The 15,488-nt window shown below is 36.4% G+C and overlaps 2 protein-coding genes across 6 annotated transcripts in view; one reads left to right on the top strand and one right to left on the bottom strand.

Moving 5' to 3' along the window:
• The window catches only part of LOC148941960 (required for meiotic nuclear division protein 1 homolog), an 81,554-nt gene that overhangs the window by 55,502 nt on the left and 10,564 nt on the right, over positions 1 to 15,488 (top strand). The window contains exon 5 of one of the 2 annotated variants that reach the window (XM_089103662.1): positions 3,155 to 3,349. The exons of the other annotated variant lie outside the window; for it this stretch is intronic. Within the exon in view, the coding sequence (XP_088959788.1) occupies positions 3,155 to 3,349 (195 nt within the window). The remainder of the gene's footprint in view (positions 1 to 3,154; positions 3,350 to 15,488) is intronic. 2 annotated transcript variants of the gene reach the window in all.
• Positions 1 to 15,488, bottom strand: part of LOC148941961 (cysteine sulfinic acid decarboxylase-like) — a 46,717-nt gene that overhangs the window by 25,650 nt on the left and 5,579 nt on the right. Inside the window, exon 1 of one of the 4 annotated variants that reach the window (XM_089103661.1) lies at positions 6,396 to 6,506. The exons of 1 other annotated variant lie outside the window; for it this stretch is intronic. Coding sequence is in view for 2 of the 3 variants with exons in the window: in XM_089103658.1 (XP_088959784.1) it covers positions 6,306 to 6,337 (32 nt within the window). In the remaining variant the exon portion in view is untranslated. Of the gene's footprint in view, positions 1 to 6,305; positions 6,507 to 15,488 lie in introns of those variants that run through there. 2 more of the 4 variants (XM_089103658.1, XM_089103659.1) reach the window with 2 other exon arrangements.

Genomic DNA, 15,488 nt, shown 5'->3' with positions numbered 1-15,488 from the left:
GTAGACTATTCACCTAAAATAAAAAAAAACAATTAAAGAGAAAAAAAAATTATTTCATTTTAAAAATGTAAACATGGATGATGAAAATAGTGGAACTTGACACATTCTGATTGACTGTAATCGAAAATCCTAGACATTGAGTTCTTTAGTCTAGAACTCAAAGTCTAGCCAAGCGCCTTGTCTAGCTAAGCACCAAATTTTACGTGTGAACGGTCGTTGCCTAGATATTGAAGTCTGGCTAGACATGGGATTCTAGCTAGACCCGCAAGTGAACGCTGCTTTAAAGATTTTTGAAACACATTAATATAGACCTCTCTTCGTGACTCCGCCTCTTCGCGCACGCGCAATGACAAATGATTAGCGCATTACGACAGGAATGATCTGATCGAATGCCAAGTATCAACTGAAACTATTGCTCTGACGTACTGGGAACTTCCCATTCAGCGATCTATAGTGTGTATCATTTTTGAAGAAACCTTTTGCTACTGTTCGTATATATATTTATGCTGTGCTCGTGGAATTGTAAGTACAATTAAGATAGTGCGGGTAAAAGTGGGATTATTATCTTTAATTATAATTAGTATTTTAATTTGTGTGGGACACGCTCCTTCGTGTTGTTTGTGTGCAGCAGAACTAGGTGTTTTTTCCGCCTCATCTGGCATCTGAGACGAATGTTACGAGGGAATTTGTATAACCGTAGGCTGCCCAGAATCACGGCGTCTACTCCTTTGTGTAGTTTGCTTTAGAAGAAGCGCTAATTTCTAAGGCAATTGCAAGCGCTAATTTGTTTAAGCGTGGTTTACGAGTATGCAACACCATCTACCAGGCTCTATTTTTGTGTTTTCTTGTGGTTTTTCTTCTATTCACATTGCTTTGATTTCTGTTGCTTTTTTTATTTTTTATCTGCCGGGGTTCAAAGTAATCTGTGGTGTATTCGAAAGTGCTATAAAACAATAAAATGTTTAATTTACTAAAATTTAAACATCGTGAAGAATTTCAATGCATAAGAGTTATTAGTTCATTTATGAGCATAGACAAAAAAAAACAAAAACAAAAAAAGTAATAGCAATTACTAACCGGCTATATTTGTTACACTATAATAAGCTTTCAGTAAAGTGCAAGCTAAACTTTAGTGCAGCGAGTGGGAGGTGGTAACCCTCCTCACCTTTAGAATGTTGTTTAGAAAAGTTTTTTAAAACTTTTTTTGTCCGCATTTTATTTTTTAATTATTAGTAAATGATAGACTGCATATTTATGAGCTTTAGAATGAAACGAATCATTGGGTAAGAGAAAGAGTGACCTTGGAAACTGGTGGATTGTCATAAGGCTTTTGCATACTTGAAAGCCTAATAGCTATCTCATCATTTTTTGGCGTCTTATGCCATTTTGCCCTAATTTGGGCGAAAATTGATTGTGCAGCACAAAATGGCGGAGAATGGTTTATTGAGGAGCTACTTTCTATTTTATATAATAAAAGTGAGGCAACCAATGGAGTCTGTAGCATTTATTACCCGTTTCATTGTGTTTTTTTTTTAGTGCAACTAAACCCTTACCCAAAAATTTCCCACGATTTGCATGGTTATACGATGTTTTCTCGAAGCTCCAGTGATTTAGTGTTGTTGCTTTTCGAAATAAGGCATTATCCAAGTAATCCAAAGTTTACCAATTGCAAATCAATTATCCAAATAAACTATCATTTCCGCAATTTTAAGCCTCACAATGACTCACTGGCATTCCTCCGTAATAGCTGATGCCTAATTATACATCTATACATAATTTTATTAAACGTCAGATGAATCAAAATAGATAAATGAAACTTTGAAAAAAATGTCTCTTAACCATGAAAATAAATGTCAATTATCTTTTTATTTTGCATGGACTATTTGACTCTTTGGGAATGAATGCGCCATCGCGCGGCACCACTGCCCCTGGAACTGGGAAACCCAATATATATATTTTTCCGTAATTTCATATCGACTGGCTAGCTCAGGATTTTCTGTCGATAGTAAATTGGCCCTCTTTTGGGCAAAATCGTAGTTTAGCCTCACAAAATGGTAGAAAACACCACTTAGTTGTGGCACAATCTTTTTTAATAATTCAAAAGGGCACTAGAATTCTTAATTTCCGTTAGAATAGCCTTCTTCAAATTTTCTAGGACTATTGGTCCGTTACAGTCACCCCTGGGAGAAACAAACAAATAAATAAACACCGCATCCGTGATCTTCTCGAAACAAAGCAAAATTCTACATTTTTATAGATAATCACTCAAGACCTCTGCAATGTGTTTCTCTGATACGCCTAGATTTGATTATGTAATTTTTATCAAGATCTTCTGGCCTTTTGGGAGTGTTTCTCCCTTTTTTCGAAGATCATCCATATTTTCTCAGGCTCTTAGCTTTTGATAGTTAGCTTTAGAGTTGATGGATTCATATATTTGGAAACACCACAAAAAGCCGAATCTTTTAAAGCAGCCTATGTACATTGTTATCAAAGCTCCTTTCTTGGAATCTCGGTTACTTTTAGCCAGGGTCTTTACTTACAGTCGGTTGCCATGAACTTTCCGATAGAAAAAAAAAATTGTTTAGCAGTTCAATACAATCACCTCTGGAGAAAAAAAAAGAAGAAAATATATAAACACACATTCGTGATCTTTCTTCTTGAAAAGATGTACAATTCCACATTATCTAAGTAGGAGCCTGTAACCTCTACAATAGGGTTCTCTGACATGCTGAATTCAATGGTGTGATATTCATCAAGATTACTTGCCTTATTTGGGCATTTCCCCCTTTTTTCCGAAAATTGTGCAAATTCTCTCGGACTCGTAGCTGTTGATACGTGACTTTAGATTTAATGAAATGTACATATTTGGAATCAGCATAAAAGTCGATTCGTTTGATGTATTAATTGTTATCATTTATGCTTTTTTTAGAGTATCGGTTAATAATAATCTGAGTCGCTCCTTGCTTTACAGTTCGTCACCACGAACAGTGATAAATAAAACCTGTTTATGAATTTAGGTGAAAAGTCTATTTCTGAACTAGTCAGAAGTGGCTAATCAGATTAATATGACTATGAGCGAGTCTAGCCTTAGCTAAATCTCGACGCCAGCTAAATCCAATTGTGATTAAGCCAATAACAAGTGTTTGTCCTGTAGAATGGCTTCCAATGGTCGAAAATTGAAATGGCTGAGCCAACAAAACAGTGAAGAATTTTCATTGATCTGGAAACTGTATACTATTTGTGAATATCTTGCTGGAAGTGAAGAAGCTGCTTTCTGGAAATCGACCATAGCTCTTGGCATTTGTGAAGCTCTCGTTGAGGAGCTTAGAGCCAAACAAAATAAATCGAAGTATGTCTACAGGTTCTTTTTTCTTAGATTTGCTTAAGAAGTCTGCAAATTCGCACGAAAAACTTGTTTGACGTCTCAGACAGGGTCGTTCCTAGGATTGTGGCACCTAGGAAAAAATAGTGTTGCCCCCTCCCACCTTCGGGAGTTTTTTTTTTCTAGAAAATGACTAATGAAGTCCTCTGAAAAAATCACTCGCAATCATGACACCCGGTGCAGCTTGTCTTGGTAGCCCACACCTTTGAACGGTCCTGGCTTCACATAATAAGATCATTTGTGAAATCAATAATATTGGAATCAATGTTCTGCAAATTGAATAGATCGAAATTTTCTAAACATATCAAAGTGTTTAGTTCTGCAATCAACCGCTGCTTTTAAAATGAACAGAAACAATCCTATGGTAGATGAACAAGGAAATATCCAGGATTGTGTTCGGGGGGGGGGTATTTTTTTCAGGGTGTGGTTTTATAAAAACAAAAAAATTAAACGCATCAAAAATTTGTTTACATGCATTTTTGTTACGGTTATACGAGTCGGCCAAAATTTTGGGGAGGACGGGGGGTCAAACCCAATCCCCCCTCCTGGATACAGCCTTATAGATGGGTTGCAATTTTTTTACGCATTATAGGTAAATAAAACATTGCAGATACTAACAGGCTGTATTAATGTCTCTCTCAATCTCCTACGAGGGCGATAACCCCGTTCTTTAGCACAAGATCTTACAGCTCTCACTGGTGTTAGCAAAAAGTGTAAAGAATGTCATTTTTCTGCCATATAGAATAATGATGAGAGAACTTTGATGATATTCTCATCATGGTTCTTAGACCTCTGAACAGAGCAGAATGATGAGACATTTGCATAAAAACTGCATAAGAAGTAAGATCTTAGCACAATGATGACCAAAAGAACGGCCTTAATGTCACAGCAACATCTACTTTAATGTCATAACGCAGTTAACATCGTCATAATCATCCATATCACCATTTTCATCATATGTGTCTCCTTTCTATTATGTTGACATCGCCGACGGCACCTCAAACTGCATTTATAATTTTCTGTCTGCCAATACCCTCTCCATCCCTCCGCCAGTTTGTCATTACGAGTTGGTTTCCCTCAGTTGAATTGTGCGTGTACCCTTAAAAACACCTCTTTAGACGTTCATCCTCAGTAAGATCACTGTAATTTATTTTTAAGGGAGGGAGGATCCAAAAAGCTGACAATATACAAAACATATTGGCACATTACTAGAAGTATATTAAAAATATTGAGTTCTCGTGAGGGTGGGACACTAATGAGGTGAATTTTCATTTTATAGTTGCTCCACATCAAGGCCGTACCCAGGGGGGGGTTGGACCCCCCCCTCCCGAAATGTTTGTCTGACTCGTAAAAACGTAACAAAATAAATGTAAACAAATTTTTTATGCGTTTTTTGAGGGTTTTTTGTGTAAGCCCCCCCCCCCCCGGAATAAAAATCCTGGTTACGGCCTTGCTCCACATTGGCTGAATAGGACTATCTTCTGGTTTACATTGAGCGTGTTCCAAGTTCAACAAAAATTTAATAATCAAACAGTTCGTGGTAACGAACTGTAAGTAAGGAGCGACCCGGCTCAATAGTAACCGAAACTCTAAAAAACGTAATTTTGATACCAATAGATACATCAATAGAATCATATTTTTATGCTGATTTCAAATATATAAGTTTCATTAAGTTTAGCTTTACCCGTCAAAAGTTACGCGCCAGAGAAAATTTGCCTTCTTTTCGAAAAAAGGGGGAAACACCCCCAAAAAGTCATAGAACTTTCATGAAAATCACATCATCGGATTCAGCGTATCAGAAAACCCTCCTCCGGGAGTTTCCTATCTGCAAAAATGTGGAATTTTGTATTTTTTGTCAGAAGAAAGATCACGGATGCGGGTTTATTTTATTTTTATTTATTTATTATTATTTTTTTTTTATTTCCCCAGGGGTGATCGTATCGATCCAGTAGTCCTAGAATATCGTAAGAGGGCTCATTTGAACGGAAATTAAAAGTTCTAGTGCCCTTTTTAAGTGACCAAAAAAATTGGAGGGCAACTTGGCCCCTTCCCGCGCTCATTTTTTCCCAGTCACCCAATCAAAATTTTGAAGTATCCATTTTGTTTAGCATTGTTAAAAATCAAATTAATATGCCTTTGAGGATGACTTAATCCCCAACAGTTCCCAAAGGAAGTGCTGCAAGCTATAAACTTTGCCCATTGTTTACATATAGTATTGGTTAATGGGAAGTATAAAGACGTTTCAGAAGGGATTTTTTTATGATGGAGAAGGGGGTGTCGGAGGAGGGGGTTACGGGGGAGGATCCTTCCATAGAGGATGTATCCTTGGGGAAGAGACATTTCTATGAAGGGGGCGCCGGATTTCCCAGCATTATTTGAAAAACGATCAGAAATTAAATGAAAAAAACTAGTTTTTTCAACTGAAAGTAAAGAGTAACATGAAAACTTGAAACAAACAGAAATTATTACGTATATGAGGGGGTTCGCCCTCTAGTCAATACCTCCACGTGGAGGGTAAAGCTGGGAAAAGGGGAGTTCCAAGGGCTGGTGGTACCCTTGACAAAATTACCTCCCCCTCTCCCCAAAAAGTTTCAACTAGCAACAGACTACCGCAATCATCTTTTTAAAAGTCTTAATACGGTGCCTGGAGAAACTAGCCCCTACCCTCCCTCATAGAACGACCCTGGCTAAAATGCGTTAAACCAGAATCGTTTCCGAAAATCCAAACAATTAGGATTTCTTGATTTAATGAGGTGAGAATTCGCTTTATGTCGGTTTCAGAACGGGAAATACTCTCCACCGTTACGTAAATTTCGCAAACAGTTTTAATAAGTCGATTGCGCGAAGGTCTCTCCCGTACAAGCCTCTCTTCTCATCTTCATTATGAATTAGCGAAACAAATATAAAGATATATTTCTCTTACCTAAAGATGGTCCGAAATCCAGAAAAAAACATCTTAAGTTAAACTATCAAGAAAAATATCTTATTCCCAGTCATAAATAACGTTGTTTACCTCTGCAATTACTCCTATCCGCTATGGTTATCTGATGGTGACTACGGGACAAAGGTGAATCAGAAATGTATTTTATGTGTTGTCCATGAGAACATGAGATGGCAGTTGCTTGTCTTTTGACGTGATTACAGACAGCATTGCCAAAGGAAAAAAACACTTTCTTTTAGGTCTTTTTCATAATAAAATTTAGTCCATGGTAAAGATAGATAGATATTTATTGGCAAAAGACTATTACAAGCCCTAGTGGGCTGAATTCGCATTTCTTAGTCAATCAAAAATAAAATACAATAACAACATATAGTTACCACTGTAAGGAAACGCAACAGGTAGCAGTCAGAAAATACAAAATACAGAAGTCATAAATATAGGTCATAATTATAAAATACTTTATAGGTCATAATATAAAAAGATAAAAAGAATAACAAATAAAATAACCAAATTTTCAAAAATTAAAAAGCGCGCGACGCAGTTGAGAGTGAAATAAGAATTGAACTCTTGGCAATAAAAAAATAACGTACCTTGGACTAAGAAGTCAGTAATCAAACAGTTCGTGGTAATCAACTGTAAGTAAGGAGCGATGCGGCTCGATAGTAACCGAAACTCTAAGAAACTGAGTCTTGATAACAATAGATACATCAAAAGAATCGAGTTTTGATTCTTAATCAGAATGTATCAAATTCATCAAATTTAATGTTACCCATCAAAAGTTACGAGCCTGAGAAAATTTGTCCAGTTTTTGAAAAAAAGGGGAAACATACCAAAAGCATCAAGTGATCTTAATGAAAATCACACCATCAGATTCAGCATATTAGAGAACCCTACAGTAGAGGTTTCAAGCTCTTATATACAGAAATGTGAAATTTTGCGCTTTTTGCCAGAAGAGAGATCACGGATGCGTGTTTTTTTGTTTTTTTTTTTTTTTTTCTCCAGGGGTGATCGTGTAGATCGAGTGATCCTAGAAGATCGGAAGAGGCCTCATTTGATCACAAATCAAAGGTTCTAGTGCCCTATTTAAGTGAAAAAATATTGTAGGGTAGCTAGCCTCCCTCCAACGCCCCTTTTTCCCCAAAGTCACACGATGAAAATTTTGAGATAGTCATTTTGTTCAGCATAGTTGGAAGATCTTGTAACTATATCTTTGAGGATGACTTGACCCCCACAGTCCCTGGGAGAAGGGCTGCAAGCTATAACCTCTGCCCTTTGCTTACAAATAGTATTGGCTATTGGGAAGTATACAGACATCGGGGGGGGGGGGGCAGTGGGAGGATCTTTTCATGGAGAATTTCGTTAGGAAAGGGTATTTTTCGTTGGGGAAGGGAATTTTCCATGGAGGGGGAGCCGGATTTCCCGGTATTATTTAAAAAATGATCAGAAATTAAATGATAAAAGACATGTTTTTTCTACTGAAAGTAATGGGCAACATTAAAACTAAAAACGAACCAGTTGTAAAAGTTGATTGCGCGAAGGTCTCTCCCCTGCAGACCTCTCTACTCATCTTCACCATTTCGTTATGATTTGGCGAAACAAATATAAAGACACATTTCTCGTACCTATAGATAGTCCGAAATCCAGAAAAAAAACGTTCTAAATTAAACTATCAAGAAAAATATCTTTTTCCCAGTCATAAATAATGTTGTTTATTGGAGAAAAAGCAAGACAGATAGTCTAAGCGAGAGACAAATTAAGTAAAGAGCGGATGGATTAACGTTTGAAATAAAATCAACGTTGGTGGACTGTGATGAAAAAGTTAAGAGCTATGGCTAATTGAAAAAAAGGCCAAGACAGATAGTGTAAGAGGCAAAGCTGGCAGAAGCCTTTTTCAGAATTGTATAAAAATGATGTCATTTCACTTGTTGATGGATAGTCTTATCATCCATCATAGGGCAGGACTAAGGTAGTCATGGAATAAGGGAAATTCAAATAGTCTATGAGTTTCTATGAGCCATTTGAAGGCAATTGGAGACCCCAAATGAAAGATTTTCGAAGATTTATGACTGACCATGTCCACGGGACTTTGAAGATAATTGGGCAACTGAAAGTATTTTTATTATATTAGCTTCGCCTACTGGGAAAGCCTACTGGAATTTTAATGGGGATGATGGAGATTTTTGGGTTGACTCATGGCGGACAATGTCCACTGGACTTGTATGCAAAACGGGAAACTGAATTTGCCTGGACTCAGAGGCGGACAAGTGACCTAAGCCTAATAGGCTCGCCCTCTTAGAGTCTCGGGCGGGCTACGGTGTTTTAGGATTGACACGTAGCCACAAGTCTCCTCGACTTGAATGCAGTCGGGTACACCTATAGTTTTCCAAGTTTTTGGGTAAACGGCGGGAGCAACTATGACTCTTATTGAACTAATACTTGTGTGTTAGAACACCCGCCTAGAGTCTCAGGCAAGGGACCCAATCTATAAGCGTAAACGGCTGCGCTAATACAAAATTATTTAAAAATTAGTTGATCTATAGGAAGTTAATTAGTATGATGAGACTTTTTAGGCTCAAAGATTCTGTAGTTAAAGTTTTAAGAGAAGAGCAATGTGGTTTTAGGAAGGGGGAGGATGTGTTTACCAATTTTTATTCTTAAATTAATAATTGAGAAGTGCCTGACTCGTCAAATCCCTTCAGTCTTTAGCTTTATAGATTATGAGCAAGCGTTTGATTCAGCCAATAGAAGTGTTTTAGCAAAGGTTATATACTTGTATAATATACCAGACAAATACATTAAAGTGATTTGTGCTGTGTATGTTTACAGTGTTGCTGCGGTTAAGGCAGGAAATGAGGTTAGTAGCTGGTTTTGTATTGAATCAGAAGTTCAGAAGGGTTGCGTTCTATCCTCACTTATGTGGATCATTTTTGTGGACTTTGTCCTAAGGAACACGACAAGGGCTAGGGAAAGGTATGGATCCAAATGGGAAGGCGAAACTCTCCTAGGCCCAGATTATGCAAATGATTTGAGTGTCTTAGATAACAAATATTAGCAAAACAGATAAATTTTTGAAAGCTTTGAAAGTTCAAAAATAGGGTGCAAAAATTGGTTTGAAAGTTTATGTTAAGAAGACTAGTCCCTTAGACTAGGAATAAAGGACAGTGAAGAGTTTTGGTAACGAGAAGATGGATCAAGTGGATAGCTTCACTAACCTGGGTAGTTAAGATGGTGGATGCAGTGAAGACGTAAAAAGTAAAACAGCCAAGGGCCCGGCTGTTTTTTTTTTTTTTTTTTTTTAAGTTGAAAAAGAAATTTGTAGAATAAGAAGATAAGTCTGTGAACCAAGATTAGAATATTAGAAGCTACAATGATGGCAGTGTTCAAGTAGGGTTCTGAAACGTGGGCGCTTCAAAAGACGAAGGAGGATGTTTTCCAGAGGAATTGTCCACGGATACGCTTGGGTACCCGTTTGACTGACCGTATTTCAAACAGTTAGCAGGACGAATAATGTGGTTGTATCCCACTTTCTAGGGCGATAATGAGAGAAAGGTTGAGATGGCTAGGTCAAGTTTTGCGGATGAAGGATGACAAAATGACTAAGATCATCAATTCAAGCGATTACATAAAAATGTCCTGAAACGATTCCTCAAGAAAATATAATACAATATTCCTCTACCTTTCGAAAGGCCCAAGTGTCGCATTGATACTGTCACTATTGTAGTTTCTTAGGGTGGCCAAAAGGTTGATGTGTAAAACTCCATTTCTGGCTTTTGTCTGAGACACAATAAAAAAAACTCAATAAAATAGGGAAAAAAAATAAAATTAATCGATAAAACTTGTTGAGTCTAAGAATACAATCCATGTGTATCTTTTTGGCAAAAATGTCACGTATTGCCTTCTTAATTACCACAACTAAGCCATGCGGGCCGCTAACATCTATTTACCGTGTAAAAGAAACTTATGGGTTGAAAATTTTGACCTTCTCATTTTACTTATTGTCAGTTTTTTTTTTTTTTTTTTTTTTTTTCAACTTTTATTATTATTTTTTTCTAATGCACCTTTTAATCAGTAATATCTTGTTTGGAAAATTCTTCCAAATGAATGTCGCGGTCTTTTATGTGGAATTTTGTTCTTTCAGCGACCCATTTATTTGTCTTGTTTCCCTTCATAAAATCCACGAGCATCTGAGTTGGCAAAGAAAAAGGAAATAATCTGTTCAAATCACTAGTATTGTCACAAAACTTGGCAATCATGATGAGAATGTTGTTCCAGATGACAATAGAATCTTTTAACCTCACTGTTAATAGATGACTTCGAATAGAATATTTTAGAATAAAGACATTGGAAATGTTTCGAACGTGAAATTGCGCTTCTGTCGCTGCTGCCCCCCCGCTCCCGCATATGTCTATTTTCTTGTACCTACATCCTTCTTTCTTAACATGAAAAACAGTGTCAGCAACTCAACTCCATCCTTAAGCATCATATTATAGAATATACCGTGTACACGAACGTTGTTGTTTTTTGGGTCGACTGACACCCTCTCTCCTTTTTAACATAACCATCTCGTTGTGAATGAGCGTCGTCTTGTTGTTGTTTGGGTCAGTCCACCCAAAAAGAACGAACGTATACTTTAGGGATTTTTCCACCGTCCAAACAAAAAGCTGTTAGCTAACAATTTTCCCAACAATAGTGTTTCCGCCGTTCAAAGAAAAACTGTTGGCTGACATTGTTATGGAATATCAAACAGTTCGTGGTAACGAACTGTAAGTAAGGAGCGACCCGGCTCAATGGTAACCGAAACTCTAGAAAACAGGTTTTTGATGCCAATAGATATATCAAAAGAATCAGATTTCAATGCTGATTTCAAATATATAACTTTCATCAAGTTTAGAGCTACCCATCAAAAGTTACGCGCCTGAGAAAATTTGGCTGATTTTCAAAAAAAGGGGGAAAGACCCCCTAAAAGTTATAGAACCTTAATGAAAATCACACCATCATATTCAGCATATTAGAAAACCCTACTGTAGAGGTTTCAAGCTCATATCTACAAAAATGTGGAATTTTGCATTTTTTGCCAGAAGAAATATCACGGGTGCGTGTTTATTTGTCTGTTTGTTTGTTGTTTTTTTTTTTTTTTTTTTCACCCAGGGGTGATCGTATCGACCCAGTGGTCCTAGAATATCGTGGGAGGGCTCATTTGAACGGAAATTAAAAGTTCTAGTGCCCTTTTTAAGTGACAAAAAAAAATGGAGGGCAACTAGGCCCCCTCCCACGCTCATTTTTTTCCCAAAGTGACCCGATCAAAATTTTGAGATAGCCATTTTGTTCAGCATGGTCGAAAATATGATAAAAATGTCTTTTAGGATGACTTGATCCCCCAACGGCCCCAGGGGGAGGGCTGAAAGTTATGAACTTTACTCCATGTTAACATATAGTATTGGTTATTTGGAAGTATACAGACTTTTTCAGAGGAGTTTTTGTCTGGTAGGGGGGGGACGGAGCGGGTCGGGGGCTATCTGGAAGGATCTTTCCATGAAGGAAGTTTTCAGGGGGAAGGGGCATTGCTATGAAGGGGGCGCCGGATTTCCCAGCATTATTAAAGAAAAAGATCAGGAATTAAATAAAAAAAAACAAGTTTTTCAACTGATCAACTGATTGTGATTAAGAGGTCATTTTTAAAGAACTGGAAAAAAAATTCGAACTATAGTTTAAAGAGCAGGGTATTGACTAGGGGGCGAACCCCCTAATATACGTGTTAAAAATTTATGAATATAGAAGGTCGTTACGTAAGTTAATTCTAAGTTACGTATATTTATTACTAATAAAAACGTTCGTAAATAAAATTAAACAAGTTTCGAGAAAGCCATTTAACCAAATATAATATGCAAATCTTGTTTTAATTATTCATGTACGGTGAGCCAAAATCAAAACCTGCATTAATTCAAAAACGTTCAAAAATTAAATAAAAAAAACAAGTTTTTTTAACTGAAAGTAAGGAACGACGTTAAAACTTAAAACGAACAGAAATTATTCCGTATATGAAGGGGACTGTCCCCTCCTCAACGCCTCGCTCTTTACGCTAAAGTTTGACTTTCTCACAACTCTATCTTTTTAAACAATAAAAAAACTTTAGCGTAAAGAGCGAGGCGTTGAGGAGGGGACAGTCCCCTTCATATAAGGAATAATTTCTGTTCGTTTTAAGTTTTAATGTCGTTCCTTACTTTCAGTTAAAAAAAACTTGTTTTTTTATTTAATCTTTAACAAATCGAATGCTTGTTGGAGAATTTATTTATGTTAGCTAACAATTCTGTTTCCGCTGTCCAAACAAATACCTGTTAGCTAACATTGTTAGCAAATAGTTAGACGGGGAAAAACCCCTTTTATCATAGGGAGGGAGTAAGAAACTGGTTTTGGTGCAAGGACCATCTTGGATTTTGTTTTACACGGTAGATTCTGTTATATGATGCTTAAGGATGAGGTTGAGTTGCTGACACTGCCTTTCATGTTAAAAAAAGGGATAGGACGTTGATACAAGAAAACAGACATATTCCTTATTCTAGGGAGACAGTTTATTCTCTAAGGCAGAAGGTAAATTTTTATTTATGATCATTAGGATTCTTGTCAGCCATGTTCTTACATATTGAAAGCTGAAGATAGAGACCCAGAGCTTTCGCGGCAACAAGGGAAGGGGAATGTCAATATACTAATAATGCTATGTCCAAGTCGTCCATTTACCACCAGTGCCCGACACACCGGTCCAGTGAATGCCCTAGTTCTGCCGAGGGTAATATGCCATTTTAAAGAAGTAAAAATAATCATTTTTATGCAACTCTGAAAAACATATGCCAGCCTTGCCTCTCACAGAAATTATCCGTTTTAGCTTTGCTCTAATTAGGCTTTCAAGTCTTTCATCGCTTTGACCAAGTCTTTCATTTGGACCGCTAGATGACGCCGTTTTTTTCTAAAACCACAACTTAAGCATAAGGTTATTTGCTGTTGCATATTTTATGTTACATATGAAAAATGCTTTTCTATTGAAGTGGCTAACCATCCACTGAGCCAGTAACATGGAATTGCCGTGACAACAGCAGATCTTCATGCAATTGATGGTGCAGTGAAGCCTGCTTTAAAAATACGACTGTTGCTATTATATAGTCAAAATATCTTAACGAAATTCTTAATTTTGTATCGTAATTCTGAAAAAATATTGGATTTTTTTTCACTTTCCTTTGAAAGCAAATAAGATGTTAGTCAGAAAGAAAAAGCGTTTTTTATATTACTTCTTGAACTCAGTCCATAATTTTTGCTGTTGTCAGGTCGTCCTGTAAGGCAAAGAATAGAATGGATAAAAATATATTAGCTTTAATGATTAGTTGGCTAGGTTCGACCTGTCATGGCTTGTTGAAATTGAAAGATTATAGGAATAAGGAATTGTTCTGAAGAGTCTGAAGACTTTGTGAAACAAAAACTGATTGTCTGATGCCATTATAGTATCTGCTTGTCCTATCCATATTCCCACCACGGATATTCTCGCCAAAAATTTTATAACGTTTTTGATAAATAAAAGTTCAAACAGGGATAAATCCTTTTAATCAACAGTGATAAATTTCACAAAATTACTACATATTTCGGTCACATATGCAGTGACCGTCATCAGTAAATAATCGTCCGTGACGATTATTTATCGTCATGGAAAGGCAGTGTGGTCTTTGAAATTATCTACAAGGTATTTGACAAATTTATTAAACATAAGATTTCGTAACATAAAAACATATTTCGTAGAACATAAGATAAAGTTTTTTGACCAAGTAATTGTATTTATTTAGTTGGTAAGGATTATTAATGTATGAGCCCTGTATTAAATGACGTAAATATGATTTACACACAGGTACGATATATTTGTATTTATTTATGGTTATATGGAAAAATTCCATGTTCTTAAGTTTGCAATATCTATAAAGTTATGGTGTTTTCCCTATTTGTTCTTTTAGTTTCGTATTTTTTCATCTAATTTACGATTAATGTAATTGCGATTTATTTCGTATTATGGTATACCCTATTATAGTAAATACATGTGTATTTAGATATGGTTATATTGTGAAATTTTATGTTCTTAAATATACAAGATTTATAGGGTTGTATCACAGTAGACAGAATATACCCAGTAAGCTTATCGCAGATCATTTCTGGTGTTCGTGAACAAAAAGCTCCTCCCACTTATTTCTGCATTAGCGAGAATGCGGGTTAGTCTGTTTCCGTTTGTATTTTAGTTTCAATGCACTTTGATGGAAACAGACGGAAACAGACTAACCTGCATTGCCGCTAATCTGACTTCGCCTATGTTTATATCTGCAAAAACGTTCTCCGGAGCACTCGCAACCCGGTCCGGGTTTTTATAATGGGTGAGATAGAGAATGATCATACTGCTAATTATATAAACTGTGGGTTGTATAGATGTCTAGTTTCTTATTTTTTCATTTAATTTCCAGTTTAAAAATTTTAACAATTTTAATTTGCCATGGAATAACAAAAAATTCAGCAATAATGAATACAAGGACCCCATTAGGAATTTGTGCAGGGGGTAGGGCTTGCCTCCCAATGTTTTCCATTAGGTGAACGTTACGAATACTTGTTATTTCTAGCCATTATTATGTCGTATATTGCCAGAGTTTATAGTTTTTATATATATTTCGATTTCTAGAGCCGGGGGGGGGGGTCTGACCTCCTTGTCGACCTCTGATGGATGATTTCTTTTAGGGAAATATCGTTGCTATTACTTTGTAAAAGCTTTTCTTATTTCTTTATCCAAATAATGAATGGTTTCTTGATGCATTCACCATCCTTCGAATCGTTCCGAAGCGAAATCCACCGTACCTGAGAGACAAAATACAACAGAGAAAAGACAAAAGAAAATAAACAATTGGTTCTAATATTGATTTAAGAAATTTTTGGGTGAAAAATGTCAAGCGTTTTTGTTTTTTGTTTATGTGCTTTTGCAGGAAAAAAAATCTGGAAATGTGGGAAAATTGAGTGGACTGTGCATAATGAACATATTTTACTCATCATATTTTTATGGAATATCTTTTTAATGTGAGACTTAAAAAATGGTCAACAATTTTAAGGTTTGGATTGAATTGACTGGCTTCTGAATAGCTCATATATAAT

The sequence above is a fragment of the Artemia sp. Qi Xiang Cuo genome, chromosome 17, assembly GCF_049724085.1.
Source record: "Artemia sp. Qi Xiang Cuo chromosome 17, ASM4972408v1, whole genome shotgun sequence".
NCBI lineage: Eukaryota > Metazoa > Arthropoda > Branchiopoda > Anostraca > Artemiidae > Artemia > Artemia sp. Qi Xiang Cuo.
This window is presented reverse-complemented; position numbering and strand designations above follow the sequence as displayed.